This window comes from Podarcis muralis, chromosome 6, assembly GCF_964188315.1.
Source record: "Podarcis muralis chromosome 6, rPodMur119.hap1.1, whole genome shotgun sequence".
Lineage (NCBI taxonomy): Eukaryota > Metazoa > Chordata > Lepidosauria > Squamata > Lacertidae > Podarcis > Podarcis muralis.
In genome coordinates, this window is record NC_135660.1 from 69,777,476 (window position 1) to 69,801,613 (window position 24,138).

At 44.1% G+C, this 24,138-nt stretch overlaps 1 protein-coding gene and 1 non-coding gene across 3 annotated transcripts in view; both read left to right on the forward strand.

Moving 5' to 3' along the window:
* The window catches only part of UNC5B (unc-5 netrin receptor B), a 162,416-nt gene that overhangs the window by 127,468 nt on the left and 10,810 nt on the right, over positions 1-24,138 (forward strand). Inside the window, exons 5-15 of one of the 2 annotated variants that reach the window (XM_028729547.2) lie at positions 2,143-2,323; positions 3,191-3,358; positions 4,712-4,876; positions 9,330-9,362; positions 13,760-13,954; positions 14,503-14,892; positions 16,089-16,176; positions 17,490-17,658; positions 18,975-19,208; positions 22,797-22,946; positions 23,919-24,083. In XM_028729547.2, the coding sequence (XP_028585380.2) occupies positions 2,143-2,323; positions 3,191-3,358; positions 4,712-4,876; positions 9,330-9,362; positions 13,760-13,954; positions 14,503-14,892; positions 16,089-16,176; positions 17,490-17,658; positions 18,975-19,208; positions 22,797-22,946; positions 23,919-24,083 (1,938 nt within the window). The remainder of the gene's footprint in view (positions 1-2,142; positions 2,324-3,190; positions 3,359-4,711; positions 4,877-9,329; positions 9,363-13,759; positions 13,955-14,502; positions 14,893-16,088; positions 16,177-17,489; positions 17,659-18,974; positions 19,209-22,796; positions 22,947-23,918; positions 24,084-24,138) is intronic. The other variant, XM_028729548.2, reaches the window with a different exon arrangement.
* On the forward strand, positions 13,059-13,131 carry TRNAT-CGU (transfer RNA threonine (anticodon CGU)). Its single transcript has one exon. It is a non-coding gene; the product is annotated as a tRNA-Thr (tRNA).

Sequence of the window (24,138 nt, forward strand, 5' to 3'; positions counted from 1 at the left end):
CAGGGGTCATCTTTAGCCTTTGACACCCCGTGACCTGGTACTTCCCATGTAAACGGCCCAACTGGCTGGAACATTAGCTTGCGTTTGGGGAAACTCCAACCCCCGGCTCCCTTCCATGAGGCTCTCAGGGTGTCGCAGCCTTGTCACAAGGCAGAGTGAGGCTGCATCTTCAGGCAGCCCATGGGGAGCATCACAGAAGTGGTGGCAAACAGCTGCCCCCAAATCTGCTGGTTCTGCAAGCATGCTTTCAAACAGAGGGCAGTGCCACCTCCCTGCTGGCACTTTATGAACACACATACCAGAGCAGTTGTTTGGGTGTGTGGCACCATCCCAGGCACATAAATTTTCTGTTGTTGCTGCTACCGCAGGAAGCTTCCAGCGACTTGTGACTGCAGTGGCAGGGTAACGCTGCTGCCGCCGCCAACATAGCATCATATGGCTGTGCAGCTAACATTAGGTGCCTGGGGTGTAAAGATGCTCAGTCTAGATGGAGTGCAGGCAGTTAAGCACACACACGCATATACCTGGCGACTGAATGCCAATGGAGAGACAGGTCAATCCAAGCTAAGGGCAGGTAGACCCAGTGGCGTAGCGTGGGTTGTCAGCACCCGGGGCAAGGCAAGTAATTTGCACCCCCTAACCCGTGGATTTTCGCCCCCTAACCTGTGGATTTGCCCTAACCCCAGATGTTGTGCCCGGTGCGGCCGGCCCCCCCTGCACCCCCCACACTACACCACTGGGTAGACCATAGTGTCCTGTAGGGTAGCACCTGGTTTCTGCCTCTAGAACACCAAGAGGCCTGGTCCATGCATGCAGGTGAATGAGGAGGCAGAATGGATATTTCTGCTTCAGGCTGCAAGTGCAAAATACTGTACTAGTTTTGAGTGCACACATATGTTTTAACAACAACCCTGTTTGGCAAGTTTTAGAAACGGGGGGGGGGGGGGAATGCTAGCATATCCTAGTCTAGCCCCTTCAGAGCTAGTTTTCTATGTGCAAGGTTTTGTGTTTTTCGCTGAAATGGCAAAAGACCACTTTCAGCCCGAAATGGTGCAGTCTAGTCTATCGCTTCAGGACTCCACCGTCTTGTTCCCATTTCACTTTGTTGCCTGTGTGGACGAGGCTTGAAGCCTTCAGCCTCACAGTCTCGGAGCGTAACTTACTTTTCAGAGTTGTTGGGCTAAAACTGTTGGTCTCAGCAACTTGGGGCAGGATACAAATGTAAGAAATTAATCTGCGATTTGTCTGGCCTTGTGTGTGTTTTTTGCTAACAAAACAGCGAGGTGGTTGAACTGGGCCATTCCACATCCAGCTGGTGTGGCAGATGGGAACAAAATTAAAAATAGAAAGGTTATCTGTAAGAAAGTCTGTCCTTTCTCGAACAATGAGCAAAGCCCAGGTGCATTATGGTACTAGGGCCTCCTGGGGTGACAGGCAGGGTTGTTTATTATTAAAAAAAAATGGGTTGAACGTCACAAGATTCAGGATACTTCATAAATAAGGCCTGTTTATGCTTACTCAGTATTACTTCTACGTAGGATATTGCATGTACCAGTGCAAGGCAAGTGGGCAAATGTATACATGCCACAGGAACCCAATGGAGTTTTCTGTCATGGGTACCTGTGGCAAGTTTTGCTCTGCTTTCTTTTGGACTACATCAGTGAGGCCTTGAGTGGGAGGGGGGGTCTTGTAATCTTGGCAGCCCGCTACCTCCATACACACTGCCCAGGCTTGCTTCCTGGAGAGGTTGCTTTGGTGCTGCTAATGTAGCAAAAACAACACAGGAGGCAGCAGTTACGAGTTAGCAGTCTCTGCGGCCACAGCAGGCGCTGCGATTCTCCTCCAGTTTGACTCCACCCCTGGAGGGTTATCCAACAGAATTCCAGGCTCTGGATGACAAAGTCCCATGGCTTGCTGGGGAAGCCTATAACTTTTTTTATTAAAAAATGTTATAGATCTGGCTTTGGAATGAAGATCACATGTTGCATGTATTGTGTGTGTTACAGTAGTTAACAGTGGCTCCCTCTTCCTCCTTCCTTCCTTCCTTCCTTCCTTCCTTCATTTTTTTTTTTTTACCTGTCCCAACACCTTCTTTCCCTATTCCTTTCCTCCCTGTTTTTCTCCCCCCATGGCTCTCTCTAGGTGGAGTGGCTGAGGAATGATGATGTGGTTGACACTGCCCAAGATACCAACTTCTTGATAACCATTGACCATAACCTCATCATCAAGCAAGCCAGACTTTCTGACACTGCCAACTACACCTGTGTGGCCAAGAACATTGTCGCCAAACGGAGGAGCACCACAGCCACCGTCATTGTCTATGGTACAGACTTTTTGCTTTCGGCAGGTTAGGGGGCTTATTCACATGGTGGATAAGGAGAAGATGGGAACACAGTTTTCTGCAACATATATATGTGTGCATGTATAATTAAATACTTGGTTCATGCAGTATGTAAACATCCGCATTGAATGCAAATAACAACCTGATCCTCTAACCATGTTTGTTCAAAAGGAAGTCCCACTGAATTTAATAGCACTTGCAATTGTATATTAATATTTTGTTGGAAGCCCCCCAGAGTGGCTGGGGAAACCCAGCCAGATGGGCGGGGTATAAATAATAAGTTGCTATTGTTGTAAGAGTCCCTACCTCTGCAGTTTCCCCATCAATTGATTGATTGATTTTTTACAAGTTATAGGTTGCTTCATTGTAAGGCCCCAAGCTGTTCAGGGCTTTAAGTACCAATAGTTAACACCTTGAGCAGTTAATTGACAACCAGTGCAGTCTCTGATGCACAGGTGTTACAATTTTGCAGATATTCCTTAATAGATGTGTTCTTACAAAGGTATATTTTATTATTATTGATTGGTGATGGAGAAGATGTAGCATTTGGGCTTCCCTCTTGTGGTAACTGCACATGGAGAGTGTCCAGTCTGGTGCCAGCTTCTACCAAAAATGTGCAACACTGGCATGATTGGGACAGCCATGGTGGTGAGGACTTATTGAATGTTACATCTGCCACAGGAATCCAACACAATGTGGGTGTTTCCCAGCATATTTCATGTGGGCAGCTGTAACATTAGAAGTGGCTACAGGAGAAAGAAATCAGCTAGGTTGGTATTGAGGAGATAGCCTCACTTGTCTGCTCTTTCATGGTTTTTAACATCCTTTGCTTCTCTTCCCTGCTCATAGTGAATGGCGGCTGGTCTACTTGGTCAGAATGGTCCCCATGCAGCAACCGCTGTGGTCGTGGATGGCAAAAGCGCACCCGGACCTGCACCAATCCTGCGCCTCTCAACGGTGGCTCCGTTTGCGATGGACAGTCCTTGCAGAAGATCTCCTGCAGCACTATGTGCCCAGGTGAGGGCATCTCGGACAGCCACTCCTGGACTCTGCACAGTGAGCTGTATTCACACACAGAGCTGTTTCTGTTTGTATAACACAGAATCTGGTGGCAAAGCTTGCTGTAGCCAGTTGACTTAGCCTCAGTATCTCAAGAGTATCTCAAGCAGCAGGAGCCAGGCAACAGAGCATTTGGGAGCCATATCTGCTTTAGAAAACAATCCACCAGTTTCCAAATGTCATTTATTAAAACAGCTCATTCTTTATTTAGAACTACCTTTAAATATCAAGGGTTTGGGGAAAGGCATCCAATATTCCGTTTTGTACGAAAGTTCTGTGTACATTATAGTGCAATGATATTTATGTTGAGTCACAACTGAAGTGAGACTCATAATTTACAGGAAGAACTGCTAACATCACAGCATCTGCTAGCAGCAAGATGTGTTATTGCAAGGAATTGAGGAAAATAACAATGCTCTTAACACTTGCGGCCTGGAGGGACGAAACAGGATAAACAATAAAGAAGCGGGTTGTTTTGTGAGAATTCAATGTACTTTTGTGTCTGGCTGCTCTTTTTAGACTTCAAAAGGAAGCAGAAAAGTAATAATCATACATGTGATGATGGGAGGCTGGAACCTTAAGAAAGGCAGATTTGGGAATGCATGTGCTAGTCAAATCTGTTCCATTTAGTTTAGGGTTTTTTTAATTACATTTTATGCTTGGTTGGGATGACAACTGACAGCTGTGGCAAGAAAGCAGGTGGTGCTTTAAAAAAAGAGGAAGCTGCTGTAGTAGTTAGAACCTACAGCTTTCAAGATGTCACCTGATTTTTTTGGTGGGTGACAGTCTTTTGCCTCAGCTCACCAGCTGCATTATGGGGGTAATGATCCTGATCTACATTGCAGGCTTGTTCAGAGGACTGCTAAAACACAGCATAGAAATTCTAACTGTAGATGCACGCCTGAAAATAGTTGCTTGTATCAGTATGCGTCACATTAAGGCGCACTTAAAATACAACAACATTTTGGTGTAAAAACACGTGTGGGAGATAGTGCATGTTTTCGATGAGGAATAGCTTCCTGTGTTGGAAGGTTGCAGTGTTTTAAGTCAGATCTTGCCTTCCAGCCAGTATCACTTTACTTTTTGGCTTGGGGCCGGTGGTGCCAGTAGGTGATTTCACAAGGGCATCCCAGCATTCTGCTTTTTTTCAGGATTTAGTAAGCTAGTCCTACAAGAAATTGTTTCCTCTCTCCCTGCCCCCCCCCCCGCCAACCCCTTCTGCCTGTGCATCTCTAATTAGTTTCCTTCCTTTATGGTGGTGATTCTGGTGATGGATTAGTCCCTGACTGTCTTTTCCCTCCCGAAATGCAGTAGACGGAGCTTGGACCGAATGGAGCAAGTGGTCAGCCTGCAGCACAGAATGCACGCACTGGAGGAGCAGAGAATGCACAGCCCCTTCGCCCAGGAACGGAGGCAAAGACTGCAGCGGAGTGCTGCTTGACTCCAAAAACTGCACCGATGGGCTCTGTATGCAAAGTGAGTCGATTTGCTGTGCCTAATAAGAAGCAGAGGGGAAAGGGAAGACAGAAGGGAGGCAGGTTTTTCAGTTGTACTGAAAAAGCTCTGCAGGTGGGCATGTAAGACCCAGTGACAAACTTCTGTTGCCAAGTTATCACAGAAATAAAGACACAACACATAGGCTAATAACTGTTAGAGCATATATAATAGAGTAATGATATCATTCAAAAAGTAGGAATAAATCTATTAGAGGTGATATATTACTATTACTATTACTATTACTATTAGATATATTACTATTAGAGGTGTAACAGACTAGTGGTGCAGAATGTCAAGGCCATGCGTTCAAGATAGGCATCAAAGGTCAATCTCACAATGGTTATTCAAAGGTTTCAACAGAAGACCTTCTGTGCCAATAGTCTGCTGCATTGTATATATGAACTCTAATAGATTTATTCCTACTTTTTGAATGATATCACTATTCTATTGCATATACTCTAACAGTTATTAGCCTACGTGTTGTGTCTTTGTTTCTGTGATTGGTTCTCATTGCAACACAGGGGTTTGTTTTTGCCAACTTATATATGGCAGGGGGAGAACACTGACTGCATCCTTTCAGCTCCTTACCCAAATCTGTTACCAGTCCCAATGAAGTTCTCTGGCCACCTAAATTCAGAAGTTTGAAACTTAAGTTAACTTAAGGTCATTTAAGGAATGGAAGTTTCCTCTCTGCTCTGCCCCAATGTGGTTACCTGAGACCCACAGAAAGCCTCTCTTGGGGCTCCCTTTTGAACCATGTTGAAGGGAGTACCAAGAGGGGCTGCTGAGAGGAGGAAGAGACACAAAACTTCCCTTCCATAAACTTTATTTCTTAAATATTTCTTCTGTACCGAAGATGTATGGATGTGATCAAACATATTGTTGCACACATAATTACTGGGTACACTTGTCACAGAACTGTGATTATTTTTCACTCCCTGTTGAGTGCACACTCCATAGCAAACCTGCATTTGACACTGTGTAATGTGTAGATCATCCCATTGCCTCTGCCTCTGGTTGGCATCAGCCTTCTAGGTGAATGGTTTCAAGTCTTGGAGGTACATGGAGATAGCATGCTAGGGCATAGTGGCGAGCAAACCCAACTGAGGTGCAAGCTACTTCTGAGCCCACCTGCTTAGGAATGGGCTACAGATCCTTGCAGCCCACCTGAATGGGTTCCAGTTGTGCTGCTGCCCAGCCAACAGTCGACTTGAGACTGCTGATTGACGTAGACACCTGTATTACTCAAAGGATATGTAGGTCATTCAGAAGAGCAGAATATTTCAGTTAGAAGGATTATCTGTATGAACTGCTGGCTGCCTTTGTAGATAGATAGATAGATAGATAGATAGATAGATAGATAGATAGATGATAGATAGATAGATAGATAGATAGATAGATAGATAGATAGATCAAGAGAACTATTTTGAGAAGTGTATGGTAAGGTTAGTGGGTGAAATGCCAGCCTTTCCTTAATGAGGTTTGAGTCCTAATCTTGAATGTGAATCTTCTGAAGAAGGTGGACGGACTGTCATTCAGAACCCATGATGGCAGGATCCCTCTGCCACCTGTAGAGCTCAAAGAGTGAAACTATGAGAAGTGGAATGGGGTCTCCTCTTCATATGAGAAAGGAGAACACGGTGGGCAGGGTAAAGCAATTGTGGATAGTGTCGTTTCCCTTTGAAATGAGGGAGAAATCTTATATTTCATTGACATTTCCTTCAGAAATCCATCAGTTGTCTTAGTGTTGGGGAAAGCAATCCAGTGAATTTTGTTCAACAATGTGATCCCCCAAAGAAATGGGTCCTGATGGTATCTCAGTGGGATTTTTGCTTTTCATGAACACCTGGCTTAAACTTGATCCAGATCTCTCAGGCTACAGAAATTACTTTCAGTGCTAGCACTAAGCCCCAGAAGCCAAGAAGCAATAATGAAGAAAAATATATTTAGACAAGTGCAGAGTGAATTTTCATTGGTTCTACATGACAACCATCAGCCTCTTCCCTACCCCCACGTGACCTGCTCTCTAGCTCAACAGTCCTGCAGCCTGCAAAGGACCTTTGCCTGAGTCATTTTGCCAACAGAATACAGCTCTTGTCCTGCGGACCTTTAGGATAATTGACAGCTCAGGAAAGCATGTTGCTTTGCCAGTATTCTCTTGCCGACACCTTCAATCCAGTCTGCTTGTACATTCATGAACATTCCATGACATCACAGTAGCTCAGCCACTATCTGAAGCTCGTTGGGTGGTCACAGGAAGGCAGGAGGCAGAAGATGTTTGGTTTTAACCCTTCTACTCTAAACTTGAGGCAAGGCTGGGGAGAATTACTGTATTTACATCTCTCTAGAGCAGTGTTTCCCAACCTTGGGCCTCCAGCTGTTTTTGGACTACAACTCCCATCATCCCTAGCTAGCAAGACCAGTGGTCAGGGATGATGGGAATTGTAGTTCAAAAACAGCTGGAGGCCCAAGGTTGGGAAACACTGCTCTAGAGCAGGCTTCCTCAAACTCGCCCCTCCAGATGTTTTCGGCCTACAATTCCCATGATCCCTAGCTAGCAGGACCAGTGGTCAGGGATGCTGGAAGTTGTAGTCTCAAAACATCTGGAGGGCTGAGGTTGAGGAAGCCTGCTTTAGAGCATCATAATAAATTGCCTTAATGAGCAGAAAAGCAAACTTTGCTACAAGAGCAGCCCTGCTTTTTTAAAAAATAAAATAAAAATTGTGACAGTGCTGCCACCTGCTGTAGTCATGTTGATTTCCGTTGTGATACCTTCCTGGCTCGTTATTTTGCCCGGATTTATATTGCTGCCTGAATTCTGTCCTCCCACCGCAATCTGCTCACCCCCCCCCCCAATGCTATAATTCTAACCTCATGCCGCTGCTGCATGAGAATGTATGTGTGTCATCTTAAATGGAATCACTGGATTGATCCATGTTGGCAGATAGCAGAGATGAGGGGGAGTCCTGTACAGAGACGCAATTTATTTTTTGAAAAAGGGAAAAAGCATCTCCCCCTCCCTCCAGTAGCTGCTGGCTCTGGAGAAGCTCACTGCTGGGGAAAATTAAGGCATCATGACAGCCGAGGTCGGGTGCAGTTTGCAGGCACAGTCAAACTGCGCACCATGGCAGCCTGCTGCTGGCTGTTAACACTTAAACAGGCAAATGGTACCGAGAAGAAAACCAAGCAGCAACACACCAGAGGCAAGGAACACTGTGCTCTGTGCACCTCCCCATTGCCCAACAAGCATCAGTACCTTTCCAGTGTGTGGGAACTTTCAACATGTAGCAAGTTTGAAGAACTTTAAGATGAATTGGAATTAGTCTGTTCTTCTTTAGCATTTTGTCTCCCTGATTCCTCTCTTCCTCCTCCTCCACCATCCCAACCATATATGTGTCCCTGCCACTTTGGGATCACCATATACTTCATCAGTGCTTTTTTTCTGGGGGGACGCAGGGGTACGTATACCCCTAAACATTTTGTGACTCTAAGTTTGACATCATTGAGGGACAGTGTTTCAATAGTAGGAAAATGAGAGTATCCCCTAATCATTTTTTTAAAAAAGAAAAAAGAAAAAAGCACTGTACTTCATTCATCTGATGATGTGGACACAGGCCCATGAAAGCTTCTGCCAGTCAACATGGTGCTTTTCAGGTGTTGGTGGATTACAACTCCCATAATTCCTGGCAGTAGGCGCTGTCAGGAGTTGGAGCTGATGGGAGTTGGAGTCCATTGACCTCTGGAGTGCACCATTCAAGGCTTACGCCGTAATATATGTGCTCGTCCTTAACGTCCTACAACACTGTTGGGTTTCACTGCAACAGACCAGCATGGCTCCCCCACCACTGGTGGGTCACATGTTGTGAAGAACCAATAGTAGTGCACTTGGGTGGTTCGTACCAACTGGCCACATAGCTGTGGGGGGCTTCCATGGTCATGGGAAGTATGGCAATGAATACCAGTGGTGGGGGGAGCAACCACAAGAGACAGCTATCACCATTATGCCCTGCTTGCGGGCTTGCTAGAGGCAGCTGGCTAGCCATCCTAAGAAACAGACCGCTGGACCAGATGGACTCTTGCTCTGCTCTTAGGCATGTTAGCACAGTATCCCAGACCATGATGTTGGTTTTACATTTCACAGGCACTCTCCTGATACTGTGGGCAGATACAGCAGTGCAGATATTTGAAAGGTGCTGCTTATGGAGTGAATATGCCAGCCTCCTCCTCCTCCCTTCCAACTGCAGTTTACGTAGCTTAGTCTTGCATGTAACTTCAGTACAAATTGTTCCATTGTGCTTACGTTTTCACCATACCCTTAAGTCCTCAGTTTGCCAGAGCTGCTAAACTGCCCTTTGTTTTCTTTTGTTACCATCTTCATTGTCGCCATTCTCATTTTTCAACCTTTGTTTTTGAACTTTGTTTTCCCCGACAGATAAAAGATTTGTAAGCGAGCCCAAAAGTCACCGTAAGTCTCCATTTCATAGCCATTTTCTTTCATTTGTTGTACATTTAAGCTTTTGGTTTGGTTCAGGTTTGTCTGCTGTACATGAACATTTGCCGTACCTCAGTATTAAAACATTCCTGGAGGACCATCTCTGTGTGACTCTAACAGCCTCAAGGGAGCTGAAGCCAGTGGGAGGGGGAATGTAGACATTGTTAGGCCTGGTGGACCCTGAAAAGCAAACTGGGTTTGTTTTAGAAACTAGAATCAAACCAGGTTTATTTCCAATTCAGTAGGAAAGATACTGTGGTGGTTTTTAGTTCAGTGCTGGTTTAAATAATAAAGCTTTGTAGCCTCCAGAAGGAAGGAGATGCATGTGATGTTCTGGACTCCTTCCCTGAACATTTCAGCTTGCTTGCTTTTTTTTCTATTTTTAAAGAAAGCTCTCTAGCCTTTTTGTTTACAGAGATATAATGGAAAACGTGCTGGCCATTTTCTACCCAATTGCTCCCAGTAAAACAAACCTGCTTCTAGTGTTGTGGATAGCAGCGGCAAACGCACTGGGATGGCTGACAGCCACGTGCCACTGTAAAAAAATAAATATTAGGCCATTCTTATTTTTGTTTTGCTCAGTTTTGCCTTGACCTATTATTACAGCTCTCCCAGTATACCTTAGGATATCACATACACACACAATATTTTGGGTCATGGGAATGAATTAATAATGGTGATGATGAAGATGATGAAAATATCAGTTCTCTGTATAAAAGTTCTTTGTATAAAATCAAAAACTATACTCCACCAACACCTGTTATTCCCTTTACTAAATTCAGTGTAAAGTTTCAATGGAAATTAAAGCTATAGTTCATCCATCTACAAGAGCGAGAAAGAGAAACGCCTTGCTTTCGTTTTTTGCTCAGTGCAAGCATTGTTCTTCCCCTCCCAGCTTTCTTTCTCTCTCACCCTCAAGTAACTTGTTGACGTTTCTGTAACTCCTTGACATAGGGCTATAGTGGTGACGTTATTTTGTTTTGTTTTTGTTTTCATTTTGCCAGAGATGGGGGTGTCCTTGTTGCGCATCCCTCCCCTTTCCTTGCGGCAGTGTGCCATCAGTTGCTACACTGCGTGGCAATAAAACGTGATAACGTCTGTGAACCTGGAGCATAGGAGGCAGAGCTGTTTCTGCATGAGTAGCATCCAGTGCAGAATATTTATTAGCTTCATCAGTGATAGCTTATCTTCTGTAATGCAGACTGAAAATCAAATAAAGGGAGGATAAAGGTGGCAGAGTAATTGCTACTCTTCCAATTCTGCCGTTCTCTGCCACCTAAAAATCCTGTTGCTGTTTTCAAGGACCTTTGCTCAGTCTCCCTTGCTTCTCCTTATGCCCACAATGACCTCCCAGAATGCCCTACCCTACCCCGCCACCCCCCTTTAATTCTAAAGATATTTCAAAACTATTCTTGCAAAGCCTATGCATCTCAACACCTTAGCCTCCATGCCTTGGTCACGCAAATCCCTTGCCTGTTGCCTCCCTTCTGTTTTATTTCCATTGTCAAACTTGAGGCTGCAAGCTCCCTGAGGCTCCCTGTTGCTCCTGCTCTGAAGTGCCATGCATATTGATGGTGACACCTTAATAAATAACATTAGCATGGGAGTCAACCCTCCCAAGCCCCGAACTATTTTAGCAGTATTCCTTGCTGTTGTATTTCACCTTCTAGTCAGAGGGAGGGAAATTACTTCTGTAGCAAGCAATGATGGAAGCTTGGCATGGAACATTTCTCTGTCTACTCTAGCAATCCCTATAGATTGGGAAATGGCACTGATTGGATACTTCAAAGCCTGTAAATTCCCCATTATTTCTTCCTTGTGCCTTTTCTGGTAGTACCCTCAGGAAAGAAATTCCCAGGGGATCACACACAATCGTACATGTAAAGGTAAAGGGACCCCTGACCATAGTCCAGATATAATTACAATTTTTTTAAAAAAAATCAACAACAACACCTTAAGAGCAAGTATAAATGTAAAATGTAATACAATATGTGTATGTGGAGTATGAAATTGAAAAACCAATAAAGAATATTTGAAGAGGGGGAAAACACCTTGATTCAGTTCCACATAGTCCCCTTCAGAAAGAAGGAACCTGTGACAACAGGGCATGGTAATGGGGGGAGCTGGGAGAAGAGGGAAACAGTTAAATCAAAAACAGGGGTGGAGGGAGGAGATTGTACATGCCAGTCTCTTGGCATATCTGGAGTAATTCTCGATGGGATTGGATATATTTCTATGGCTCTTTCCATTCAAATGAATCCCAAAGCGGCTTATAATCAGTAACATGATAGAACAGAATAGAACATCAGAAATACAAGATGAATCATACAGAATAATTAACAAAGCATTAGTGAAACAATTACAATCTATAAAACACTTTTAACAAAGCAGCAACTTAAAAAAAATAAGCTAAACATTGCATGTTAAAGAAAAAAAGTCATGCTCTTTTATTAGCAAATCCATACAGCATTTCTTTTGGAGGCAGTGATGGGATGAGGCTTCAGTTATTTCTATAGTCTTATGTGGCCAACCCCCCCCCCCCCCCCGCCAAAAAAAAAAGGTCTTCCTGGGCATGTTTGAACAAATTGATCTGCAGAACTTTGGAAGTGTTGAATCCAAGGCCCAGCATTTTTGACGTAAATAAACTTTATAAAGCCAAGGAGATCTTAAAGATGAAACTCAACATAGTTAGTAGAGTTTGGGGGCAGGGGGAAAGCACTAAGCAGCAACATCATTTGCGAGCTCAGCCACTCAGGAGCTGATGGTCCCTTGTTGTCCAGAGCAATCTAGGACCTGTTTGCTACCAAAACAAACCTACAGGAGAGATTGACTCGGTTCATGGACTGTTGATCATCTCTGTGCATCCAGTCTCATAGAGCGGCAGTGTTGGTGTTTTTTCCTCAGGCGTGTGCACATTTATAAAAGTTCAAGGTAGATGACTTTTATCACGGTCCTCTTTTCTGCGCACCAAGGGAGACCAAGGAGTCACAGCACGCGTCATGTATAAATAGATAGCTCCAGAGGCAATGTTAATTAGGGGTCCGCGACTGTGCCAAGGTTGTCCAAGGTTTTCTGACTAGGTCATTTAAAGCATAGGCAGGTGTACATTAAGAATATTGCATTAATATAGCCTCCCTGAGCCTGGCCTTGGCTGGGGAGGGCGGGGTATAAATAAAAATTATTATTATTATTATTATTATTATTATTATTATTATTATTATTATTATTATTATGGCTTGCTGATCTTGAAACAGCAGCCTTTTGGCTGGTGATCATTTCCCTTATCACTGAGTCAAAGATCCATAGACCTTATTGCACACACCCCATTGCCCCATCCTAATTCAGGGGCTCCTGTTTTGCTTTGTGCTAGTATGGTCTAAGGAGTAATGCAATAAAAATTATTCTCCTCATTGGCTCCTGACTCTGGATACCATAAATTTCTCTAAATTTCTTTCCTGAACAGCAGATTATAGCTTTGCAAGCCCATGGCTCTTGCTTCCTGCCATTCCCTCTTTGCTGTTAACCTTTCTTTCCTTCTGGCTTCTGCCTATCTTCTGCTCTCCAGACCACCAAAATAAGCTTGCCTTTGTCTGGGAGGGAGCCCAATTTTCCCACCACTTGCCCAACACAGCAATTCAAAAAGAAAAAAAAGGACTTGTGGTTATTGTAGCTGGTATAGCTCAGTTGGTAGAGCATGAGGCTCGTAATCTCAGTGCCGTGGGTTCGAGCCCCACATTGGGCAAAAGTTTCCTACATTGCAGGAGGTTGGGCTAGATGACCCTCAGGGTCCCTTCCAACCTTACAATTCTATGATGTCATCATAACTTTTGTCCCAGTGTTGTATTCCATTTACAAATCAGTCAAGCTTCCAGCTTGGATCTCCGTAAGCTAAAGAGAAAGGCATTTGGTGGTTTGTGTGTGTGTCCAACCCTTGCTGTAAAGAATGACAGTAGGGAACATGCTACTAACAGATAACATTCCTGAGTGGCAGTCGCATGCAAAGTCCCTCAAAGCAAAGACTTGCCTGAGCAAACATTTCCTAACTAGTCTCACTGAAGGAAAACCTGAGGGCCAGAGTGCTTCAGATATTAAGGCAATCTCTGTCTTTTGTTTCTAAGTTCTCTTCAGCTGGACTTTCTATTGTTTCCTCCTTGCATTTCCAAAAATCCTGAGACAGAGGGGGGAGGAATCAGAATATTGGCGGAAATGTGGTACAATGTTTTGGTTTTCAATTCCAAATGGAAGAGTCGTGCCATCATGATAATATTACTGAAAGGCATCCTAACATCATTTAAATAAAGAAAGAGGCAAGCAGAAAGTGACCATTCTTTTTTCAATTTCTGTTTAATCTTTCTCTCTCTTCTCTCTAGTGCTGGAGGCTACCGGTGATGTGGCCTTGTACGCTGGTGTTGTGGTTGCCATCTTTGTGTTCATTGTTATCCTGATGGCTGTCGGGGTGGTTGTGTACAGGCGTAGCTGCCGGGACTTTGACACTGACATAACAGACTCTTCCGCTGCTCTGACAGGAGGCTTCCACCCAGTCAATTTCAAGACCTCCAGACATGGTAAGACCCCAGATTACTCACAAGGTTCACATCCATTTTCGTACATCCTTGAACCTCACAAGGCAAAAGGAGAAAACAGATACAACCAAGCATTTGAACTGAAGGCCGCTAGAACCCATTGTGGAGAAAGAGGTGGACTTGGTCCAGGGCAATCTGGGTTCAAATCCAGGCTAGCCTGGAACTCTCTGGGTGCTTTCTTTTTTCTCAATTAACTAAATCATTTGTGAGACTAAACAAGATGGAAAGTGTGAAATAAACTGTAGAAGTTTCAAATAAATAAATACAAGAAAGTGGCTTAAATTCAGAAGAAAGCTACATCAGTTAGCCTGCAGACATTTGTCAAAATCTGACACATTATCCAACAGGAGGAGGTGGTAGAACTGTAAGCCATTCAGATTGCAAGTTGAGGCCCACGCTTTGGAATAAAATCTCCCTGCATGTTTTCTGGTGTATGTTTGTTTTTAACCATTCAGGCAAGCTTTCAAGGAGTAGCCGTGCTGTCTGTGTCTATTTCCTTCATTAAGCATTTTCAACCTTCTCTTTTGCAGACACCCCCCAATTGCTGCACCCTTCAATGCAGCCCGACCTGACAGCCAATGCTGGCGTGTACCGCGGCCCCATGTATGCCTTGCAAGATTCCTCTGACAAGATCCCCATGACCAACTCTCCCTTGCTTGACCCGCTCCCTAACCTTAAGATCAAAGTGTACAATTCCTCCACAACATCATCCTCGCCAGGGATGCATGAGGGGACAGACCTGCTGGGAGTCATGCCCTCAGGCACCTTCCCAGGGGAGAACCTCAGGGATAATCACTTCATGAACCTAAGGAACAAGACCATGGGCTCTCAGCAGCTCTTGACTCTGCCTCGGGAGCCTGGGAACAGCGCCACTGGGACGTTCGGCTGCCTGGGAGGAAGGCTCACCATCCCTGGCACAGGTAAATGTCAGCAAGAAGGGAAATTTCTACTGTCCTGACTTTATCTCAGAGTCTATTGAACCAAGAGGTTATGGGCAGGCTGACCTAAACATAGTCTGTAGTAGGTCAAGCTGGGGTTGCAGCACCTTGGACAGCTCTGAGCTGACACCTTGCTCCAGGGAGGTCTCGGAACCCAGCTGAGCTCCTATGTACTCGCTAGTTGTGACCATCTCTTCCAGGTTTCTCCCCCTCACTGGTGATTGGAGAACTTTCAAGGGATATTAATCTGTCCTAGAGCACCACACTCTGCCGCCTCTCCACTTGTTCATGCCAGGCACTTTAGAAAGGGACACAACTGGTAAAAAGCATTGCCATCACCTAGAATTCCAGAAAGAGGCCCAGATCCATTAGTCTCCTCTAAACACTGAACCTGCTCCTGTAGGGGTGTTTGTGTCATTCCATGTAGAGCAGAGATATTTATTGCAATCAATAGTCCACATACCACAAGCATCTCCATCTTTGCCTATATTGAGTTTCAAGTTATTCACCCCCATCCAGGCTATTATTGACCTCAAGCAGTCGTTCAGGAATGAGGCTTCCTGTTCACTTAGATGTTCTTCCAGGAAGCAATGGTTGGGAATTTTCAATCATCTTAAATTATTATGAGGGGAAGATCCCTGACTGTGGGCCTCATCTGCTGTGTGATGGCTCATCTCTTCCTTCGCCACGGGTTTTCTTGCAGAGGGAGCGAAAAGGAACGCATAATGCACACTGCTAGAAGCAGCTTCTTGGTTTAGCTCTGGTGCTAAATAAAACCAGAGTGGGTGAGAAGGGCACCTTCCCCAGGGATCGTCTGGGCAGAAGCAGATAACGGGCACTGAAGGTCAAGTGATACACTGTATTGACAGTTACTAAAACAATGTCCAGAGATGCCATCTTTTCTTTTTGGAATAATTAGGCACAGCTTTCAAGGTAATGGATAAGAAACCAGGTGATGAGCTCGCTTGGGAGCTTTGCAGAGGGTTGCTGGTGATGCAGAGTGAGTCCACTGCATCTTCTCATTAGCTCTGTGCCTGCGGCCTAATATACTGACTTGGGGGAAGAGAGATCAGAGAGAAAGGAAGGTGTACTGCAGAGCTGAGGGTTGTATCATTTTTAAATCTAGTAAAACCCTCTATTCATTCTCTTCTCCTCCACCACCCCTTTCTGGTCCATAGGGGTGAGTCTCCTGGTGCCACACGGAGCAATTCCTCAAGGGAAATTCTACGAAATGTACCTGATGATCAACAAAGCAGAAAACACCCTGTAAGTAAAGCAGAAAACGTGCTGTGTTTTTCAATCTGGCCTGCATTATCAGAGGTTATCCAGGAGAGCTACTTTAGGCATGGTCAAAGGCTTGAGCGTGCCCAGTGTAAGATGTTCCCCACTCCCCACCCCACTCCCATTCATTCCACAATCTGCTTTCGTTAGTCCGCTTGATTTCAGCAAACTGTGTTTCGTTCAAGAAACATTACAAACTTGCATCCAGACTCCATTGATTGCACTTAACGTCTGATTGAAGTCACTGTGTCATGATAGTCATGACCAACTTAAGTATTTCATCGATTTCATAGAGAGCAATGTAAACACAGTTAGGATTCTGCTGTAAGTCAGGATCCAACCCAAAGCCACCTTGGACGTATTACTTTGGATCTTACCCAAGGCCTTTAATTTTCTCCTCTGCCTGCACTCAACTTACCATTAGTATTTCTTCTTTTTTATTTTATTTTTTATTTTGACAAAATAATAATAATAAATAAATAGGAATAAAAATGTGCACCCCACCCCTGAGACCAGTCCATTGTAACTATCCAACCTCCCAAAATTTCAACACCTCTTGCTGTGGTTTGACCCCTTTTCCGTTTTAACAGTACAAATTCTACAAACACCCTCCATATCTCCTCAAAATCATTTCTACTGCACATTCCCCATCTTACCTTAATAGCACATGTTAATTTATCATTAATAGCTGTATCCCACACTTCTTTATGTCATTCTTCCATTTTATATTCACCTTGCCCCTTCCACTTCCTAGCTATCATAACTCACGCAGCTGCCAATAAATTTGTGAGCAAGTCCTTCATAGCCTGTGAACTTTCCACCCCATTGTAAATTGACTTTTGGTCAGCTTGAACCGAGTGATTTCTGTTATCTCCTTAAACACCCTTTGCCAAAAAAAAAGTACATAATTACACCCCCACCACATGTGAACCATAAGTCCTGGTTTTCTGGTTATGTCCCTCCAATATAACACCAAATATTCCTAGTATTTATTTTTTATATGAGTCAAGGACAGCAATCCAGGACACCATTCGGTTGCTTAAAACCCCCTTGAAGTTAAAGGGAGGGGAGATTGAGGCAGGTGGATAATTCTAACTAATTTAATATTTAGCCAGACTGCATTCAGGGGCTTTATTCAGCAAATATTGCTCTCGTCAGGTTAGATTCAAGCCATTCCCCATTTCATTCAAGCCATCCCATTTCCTCTGAGGCCCAGATAACAGATGCCACAGCCCAGTTCTTTGACTTCCTTCATGTCACTGGAGACAACTTAGCTTTCTTCTCCTTGCCCTCTCTAGCTTTCCATCCGAAGGTACGCAGACGGTGCTGAGCCCCATGGTGACCTGTGGCCCCACCGGGCTGCTCTTATGCCGCCCTGTCATCCTCACCGTCCCCCACTGTGCAGAAGTCAGTTCCCCAGACTGGATGCTGCAACTGAAAACCCAGTCCCACCAAGGAAACTGGGAGGTAAGACATCATAATGATTTGGGAGCGGAATCAGCTGTTCCATTGGTGAAGGCACCGCATGCTATCTGTGGGTCAAGCCAGTTACTTAAAAATGTATGGTTATTTATCAGTTATAAAGCATTTTAAGGTAAGGAGATAGATAGGTTTCTGTTGTTGTTTTTTCTCGTCCACCCCTCCCTCCCCACTCAACTCTGTAACATCTCCTATCAATCAATCAATCTCTGCTGATAAGAAACCCCATTGCTCAAAATGATGAACTTTCCCTTTAAAAAATTGCATGATAGAGAAACCCCTTTTAAACACGTATTGCTAGAATCATGAGATCTAGGAAGTTTACAATGCAGAAGTGAAAAGTCAGGATAGCAGCATTTTTAAAGTTGATAAAAAGCTAAAATATGCCAGTGCAGCACCAGATTTATGCAAGGCAGGTGAGACCTTGCAGGTTTGCATTGCCGCCCTCCTGGAAGTATTATAAATCAGGGTTGTGCGTATGTGGTGGCAGTTCTGCTGAAAAGCTGCAGCCTGGAATGTTGTACCAGCCACAGAATTCAACTAGCTTAGAATCACAGCATTCACACAAAAAATAAAAATATATGTTAACCCTTATGGTTGTGAAAATATACTTGAAAATGTGGGGAAAGGGCCTGATGAACTCACATGAGCAATGGATTTCCAGTCGTCAAGAGAGCACGACTTTAGTGCCCTATGTAACACTTTTGCCATGAGTGACAAAAGCAGAATAAATTGGGCAAAATGATTTCAGAAAATGTTAAATAATAACGTTGCAGAACAGATTGTGCAAAAAAAAGCAAAAACAAAGAGCCATAAACAATCTTGCTTAATGGCATAGTTTATGCAAGCTGCAGGATTCAGTTTTCTTGAATTTCAGAATTTAGGTGACCATAGTGTAGTTTTTCTTCTTGTTAAACAGAGCACCCTCAACCCTGGTGCTAGTAAACAGGGAGAGAAATCTATTGAATAATAATTTCAGCTTGGTTCATGTGCACCAGCAGCAAGAAAGTCCCTGGCTTTTGACCCCAAACAGTGTTGACTGCCCAATGGGATTTCTTTCTTTTTTATATAAATGATTTGGGCACCTTTACTATTTAAAATTTTGACAACTTGTATTTCTGGAATTTTTTTGTTTAACTTACTCTTGGATAGTTCTTGCTTTTCTGAGTTACGTTGCAATGGACATTGAATACAGACAATAAAAATCTGACATGCTAACCAACTGGCCCCAGCCAATGGAAGTAGGCACCAGGAAGAAATTTACTTCTGTTTTTTGCTCTGCCCACCCCTTTCTTCTCCTTTAGGAAGTTGTAACTCTGGATGAAGAGACTTTAAACACGCCCTGCTACTGCCAGTTGGAACCTAAGTGCTGCCATGTTCTGCTGGACCAGCTTGGGACATACGTCCTCGTGGGAGAGTCCTACTCCCGGTCGGCCATCAAGAGACTCCAGCTCGCCATCTTTGCCCCCACCCTTTGTACTTCGCTGGAATACAGTGTCAAAGTATACTGCCTGGAAGACACACCAGATGCCCTGAAGGTAACATTGCTCAGTTTGCCCCTCTGGAATTTCTTTGCACTTGACTTGCACTCCTCCTCCGTTCTGGCTACTTAATTAAACCATTCATCAGGCAAATAAGTTTTTTTTCTGGTGGGAAAACTTTCCATTCTGAACAGTCTCCTTGATCCCAGTAGCTATTTGGAAGCTAACTTACAAATTCGGCGGGATTCTTGTAGGGTTGAAATGAAATATGCCCATTTCAGTTCTCTCAGTTTCTCATTTCAGTTTTATTTATTTGAATGGGAAACTGCCCTGTGATCCTCAAAGGGCAACATAGAAATTTCATAAATAAATCAGTTTTACCGATCTTAAATTCTGTTCTCCGCATTTCTCTAGCATTGTGAATTTCTCCTTATAAGCACATTTTTATATACACTTTTTTTTGGGAAGCCATTTCCCCTAATGTAATGCATCTTTGTACGCCGATTTTCATTAACATTTTCATTTTTATGCATGCTTTCTCTTAACATGTGCATTTTTGTAAACATTGTTTGGTTGGAGAAGTGCAGCACAGAACTCGTTTAAGTGCAAATCTTGAAGAAAGCCTGCATTTCAGTTCACATATTATTTTGGGAGGTGCGAATTTGATAGGTTTGAATGCAAACTGCATCTGACTTCTTCCCCCAGCCCTACTCTTTAGATTGCACTCCACGGCCTCAATAAGAAAATCCCCCAGCTGTTTTCCTTTATGACACTGAATGTTGATTCACTCATCCTAACATTCACAGTGATCACTCCACTTTAGCTGAGACTTTGGCATAGACTTACTAAAAAAAAAAAATCGTGTTTCTTTTTTGTATTATTATTATTATTAATTATTATTATTACTTCTGCTAAATTTACTACCTGCCATTCACCAGCCAGTCCCAGGGTGGATTACAACAATTTAATTTTCAGAAATTAAAACCAATTACAACCAACTGAAGTCATAGGAATAGGCTACTGAGGGTCAGACAAGAGGCAGCAATGCAATCAGCACCATTTTTTTTTATAGTCTTTGCTTCAGCAAAGACAAGGTGACCTGTGGCTAATTAAGCATCAATTGCTCTTGCTACACCCATCATGTTTCTAGTATGCTCCAGAGTTGTCAACAACAAAGGGTTCCTAGAAGCACTTTTCTCCTTTGGCACGTCTAAGGGTGAAAGCACCACTCAATGACAGAAATGCAGTTAAGTGGCGCCTTGCATAAGTGAAATAGCCATCACCAAATAAGTATTGCAGACCAGGCTTCCATACCTCTTTGAGAGCAGTATTTTTCACTGAGGGCTGTTAAGGCATCCATCTGCAACCCATTAAGTGATATACATACACGTCTGAACCACGCTTGTTTCTTGAAATTCCCTGGAATGATGGTAGTGGCCGTAGCTCAATGGTAGGTGCATGCTTTTCAAGCAGAAGGTCCCAGATGTCTCCAGGCAGAGCTTGGAGAGATCACTCTCTGAAACCCTAGAGATTTGCTGTTAGTCAGGGCATACAGTACTGAGCTAGATTAAATCAGTGGTCTGATTCATATACGGCAGTTTCCTATTTTATATTTTACGCCCAGATTTGCTCTGAACATCCTACGGTACCTTTAAAAAAAGCTGTCATAGGCATTAGTCTTTTCAAGGATCTAACAACAGTCAGTTCTGAAAGTAAGTTCATAATAAAAGTGTGCTCGTCTTTAATTCTTTGTCGGGATTCTTTGCTGCGGCAGACTAAAGCCTTATTCATTTGATTTCTCTGTGCTCACTATACACTTGGGGACATGCAGCTGAACATGTGAACTGTCTCCACTCAGAAGCATTGCGTTTGAGGTGGTGTGAAAATTCTTTGCTTTGGTACTATAGTATCATCCTTGCATTCAAGTCATCACTAGGGCATTGAGGAACCAGACCTAACATGACCTACCTTTTTGGAATCTGCACCTTTTAAGTGTCTAGGAATAAAACGTCAGCTAACAGAAATGTCAGCCTCTTTGTTTTCCTGCTCTGGGACTGTGCCTGGGGCCATACCTCAGAAAGGGTAGGAAAAACTCTGTGCGCAGAAGTTGCATGTTCAGCACTACTTGTCCGACTTCCCCATTTGCTGTTACTTTGGACTGCTGCTGCCCAAAATGGCCATGCTGGCAGTCAAAGGAGCGTGCGATGCAACTTGGAAAAGAGTTGCTCTGGAGAGCAAAACTGCCTGATGCAACGCAATGAAAAGTGACCTGTAGTTTGGTTTCAGTAATAGGTTCCCTTAACCCGTTCCTCAGAGACCAGCCTCCTTGCTTTAAATGGAGGTCCCCGGAGGGAAAGAAAGGGTGTCTGAAGGAGACTATTCTATGCCCTGTTTTGAAGATATAACGCAAGGGCTTCCCCCCACCCCCTACTACTGCTGCTATGGCAAATTATCTCTCTGCAGTCTTAGACACTGAACACAGTGGGGCTTACTTCCAAGGAAGCCTTTGTGCAATTGTGCTGTTAGCATGCTGTGCACATTCAGAGCCCTCCTCACTCACACAACCAGACAGGGGTGTGCAATATGCTCACGCTCCCCAGTATGATTGGCAGGCAGTACAAAGCCTGTGGATTGGCCTGTCCGGTGTAGGTACTAGGATCTGGGCCTTTGGCCTTCACTTGCTCATCAGGACAGCATCTCTGGGTTCAGGCATGGCATTGCCTGGCTCTGACAGTGGGTCAGAAATTGTGCAGGCCTTAGAGGCTTACCCATTATTTTTCATATGCAAGCTTGTCTTGCAATCAGAGTTAAAATATGAGGGATTAAAGACCCACTGGAAAACTGCCTGCTTGCTCTCAATCTGAAAAATATCTATTTTTCAGGTTATTTCCAAAGCCTATCAATAATAGTAGAGCTGCTTTGCATGACTAATGAAAGCGACCCATCATTCTTAATGAAGTATAAATCTCCATCTGCCCTCATCCTACAAGAGTGATTAGTTCCAGTGATCAAGCTGGTGTTTCCGATCTTGCTGCATTGTGTGTTTTTAACCTTGATGTCATGGTTGGTGTCTAGCTTCTCTTCATACACTGAAAGAGCCAGAAGAGGACTCTAGAAATCAGCTTTTTGAGGTTTTGATTTAGGATATGACCAGTGAATCATAGGGAAGAAAACTCTGCGTTTCTGCTTCTCACATTGTCATGTTTATTGTCAGGGTGGTTCAGGTAGTAGAGGGTTGCTGTTTTCCCCCAAGATGTCATAGTGACCTATATGTGTCAGGGAATCCAGTGCTTGAGCAGCCTAGGAAAAACACAGAGAGCCTAGTAGCTTCCTTTCAGAATGAGTTGCCTGTGCTATTTAGTATTGCAGCTTAAAGTGCCTGTGGTTTTATCCCCCTCCATGACCAGCAGCCCTGGTCGCAGTGATGGTGGTAAAGGTAAATGTGATAAAGGAAGAGAGACAATGTCTGACCAGGAGCAATTCTGCTTCAGGAGCTGCTGTGCAAAATAGAGACTTATCAGTGCCCCATCTGGCAGCATATGACAATCTGGGAGCATAGGAGATGCTCACTGGTTAAATTGCCATCATTTGTCCTTGGGCCTCACATCTGTCCTTCCTCTCCTCCCCTCCCCTCTTGTCTCACAGGAAGTACTTGAATTAGAAAGGACTCTTGGTGGCTACCTGTTGGAAGAACCCAAGCCCCTGCTGTTTAAGGACAGCTATCACAACTTGCGCCTCTCCATCCATGATATCCCTCATTCACTTTGGAGGAGCAAACTCCTGGCTAAGTACCAGGTGAGTGGGTGGGTTGCCAGCATACCAACAACAGAGGGAGTGCCTCGATGGGACCAGCAGCAAAACTGCTTTTGTTCATCACTGTTCTCTTCCAGAATATTTCATCCACCATCAAAACAAGATTGCATGCACACATACACTCATTGAAAGGCCAGCCCCAGTTTTTATTTTCTGCAGATTTATCCTTGGTGAAATGGTACCACAAGAGAATTATGTCACTGGCTTTTCGGGAAGATACATTTCATATACCTTAGAAAGACTTTGTGACTGCTCTGTTCTCTCCCACATCCTTATTTCATTATTTTCACCGGAAGTTTCGGCGTCCTTTCATTTCTCCAGTCTCCTGTGGTACCCAACTCACGCAGGTGTGAGACCCAAATTATCCTACGAATGGAAGACCCTATATGGGCCCATCCCTGGGTGCACTGTGCTTAGGAGTCCTACAGAAGATCTGAATAGCACCTATAGACCATAGTGCCTTAGAAAGACTTTGTGACTTTGTGACACACACACAAAAACATCTCAGCCAGACCTCTTTGCATAAACACGCACACATCATTGTAACTAAGCGACAATGCTTTCCAGAACAGGCCTGAACATCTTAAGAGAATAGGAAGAGTCCTGCTGTGCTGGACCAAAAGTCATGCTTCCATGAAACCCACAAGCAGTAGGCTTGAAGGCTGTAACTTAAGAACCATCAAGCCAAACAAATACAGCCCACCAGGAGCGCCTTAATCCATTTTCTCCCCACCAGCCTGGAACTGGTTTGTTGATGCATCAGTGCTTTGTTGAGGAGCTGGCTGATGGGCTGCATTTCACTTGAAGGACCAAAAGGCATGCAGACCTGTTCTGGTTGTGTAGACTTGTTCCATTGCCACAGTGACCCACTGGCACATTTCCAGTGTGCTGACATGTCATATTATTATTATTAATTACTGTTATTGTTATTATTATTATTACTATTTGCTGCAGGAAATCCCCTTCTATCACATCTGGAGTGGCAGCCAGCGGGCACTTCACTGCACCTTCACTCTGGAGAGACACAGCCCAGCTTCCACAGAACTTACCTGCAAGATTTGTGTCCGGCAAGTGGAAGGAGAAGGGCAGATATTTCAGCTGCACATTACCCTTGGAGAGGTGAGCTAAGGGGATCCAGGCTGCAGAAGCAAGCAGGCTGTGTGGTTGGTTGGTA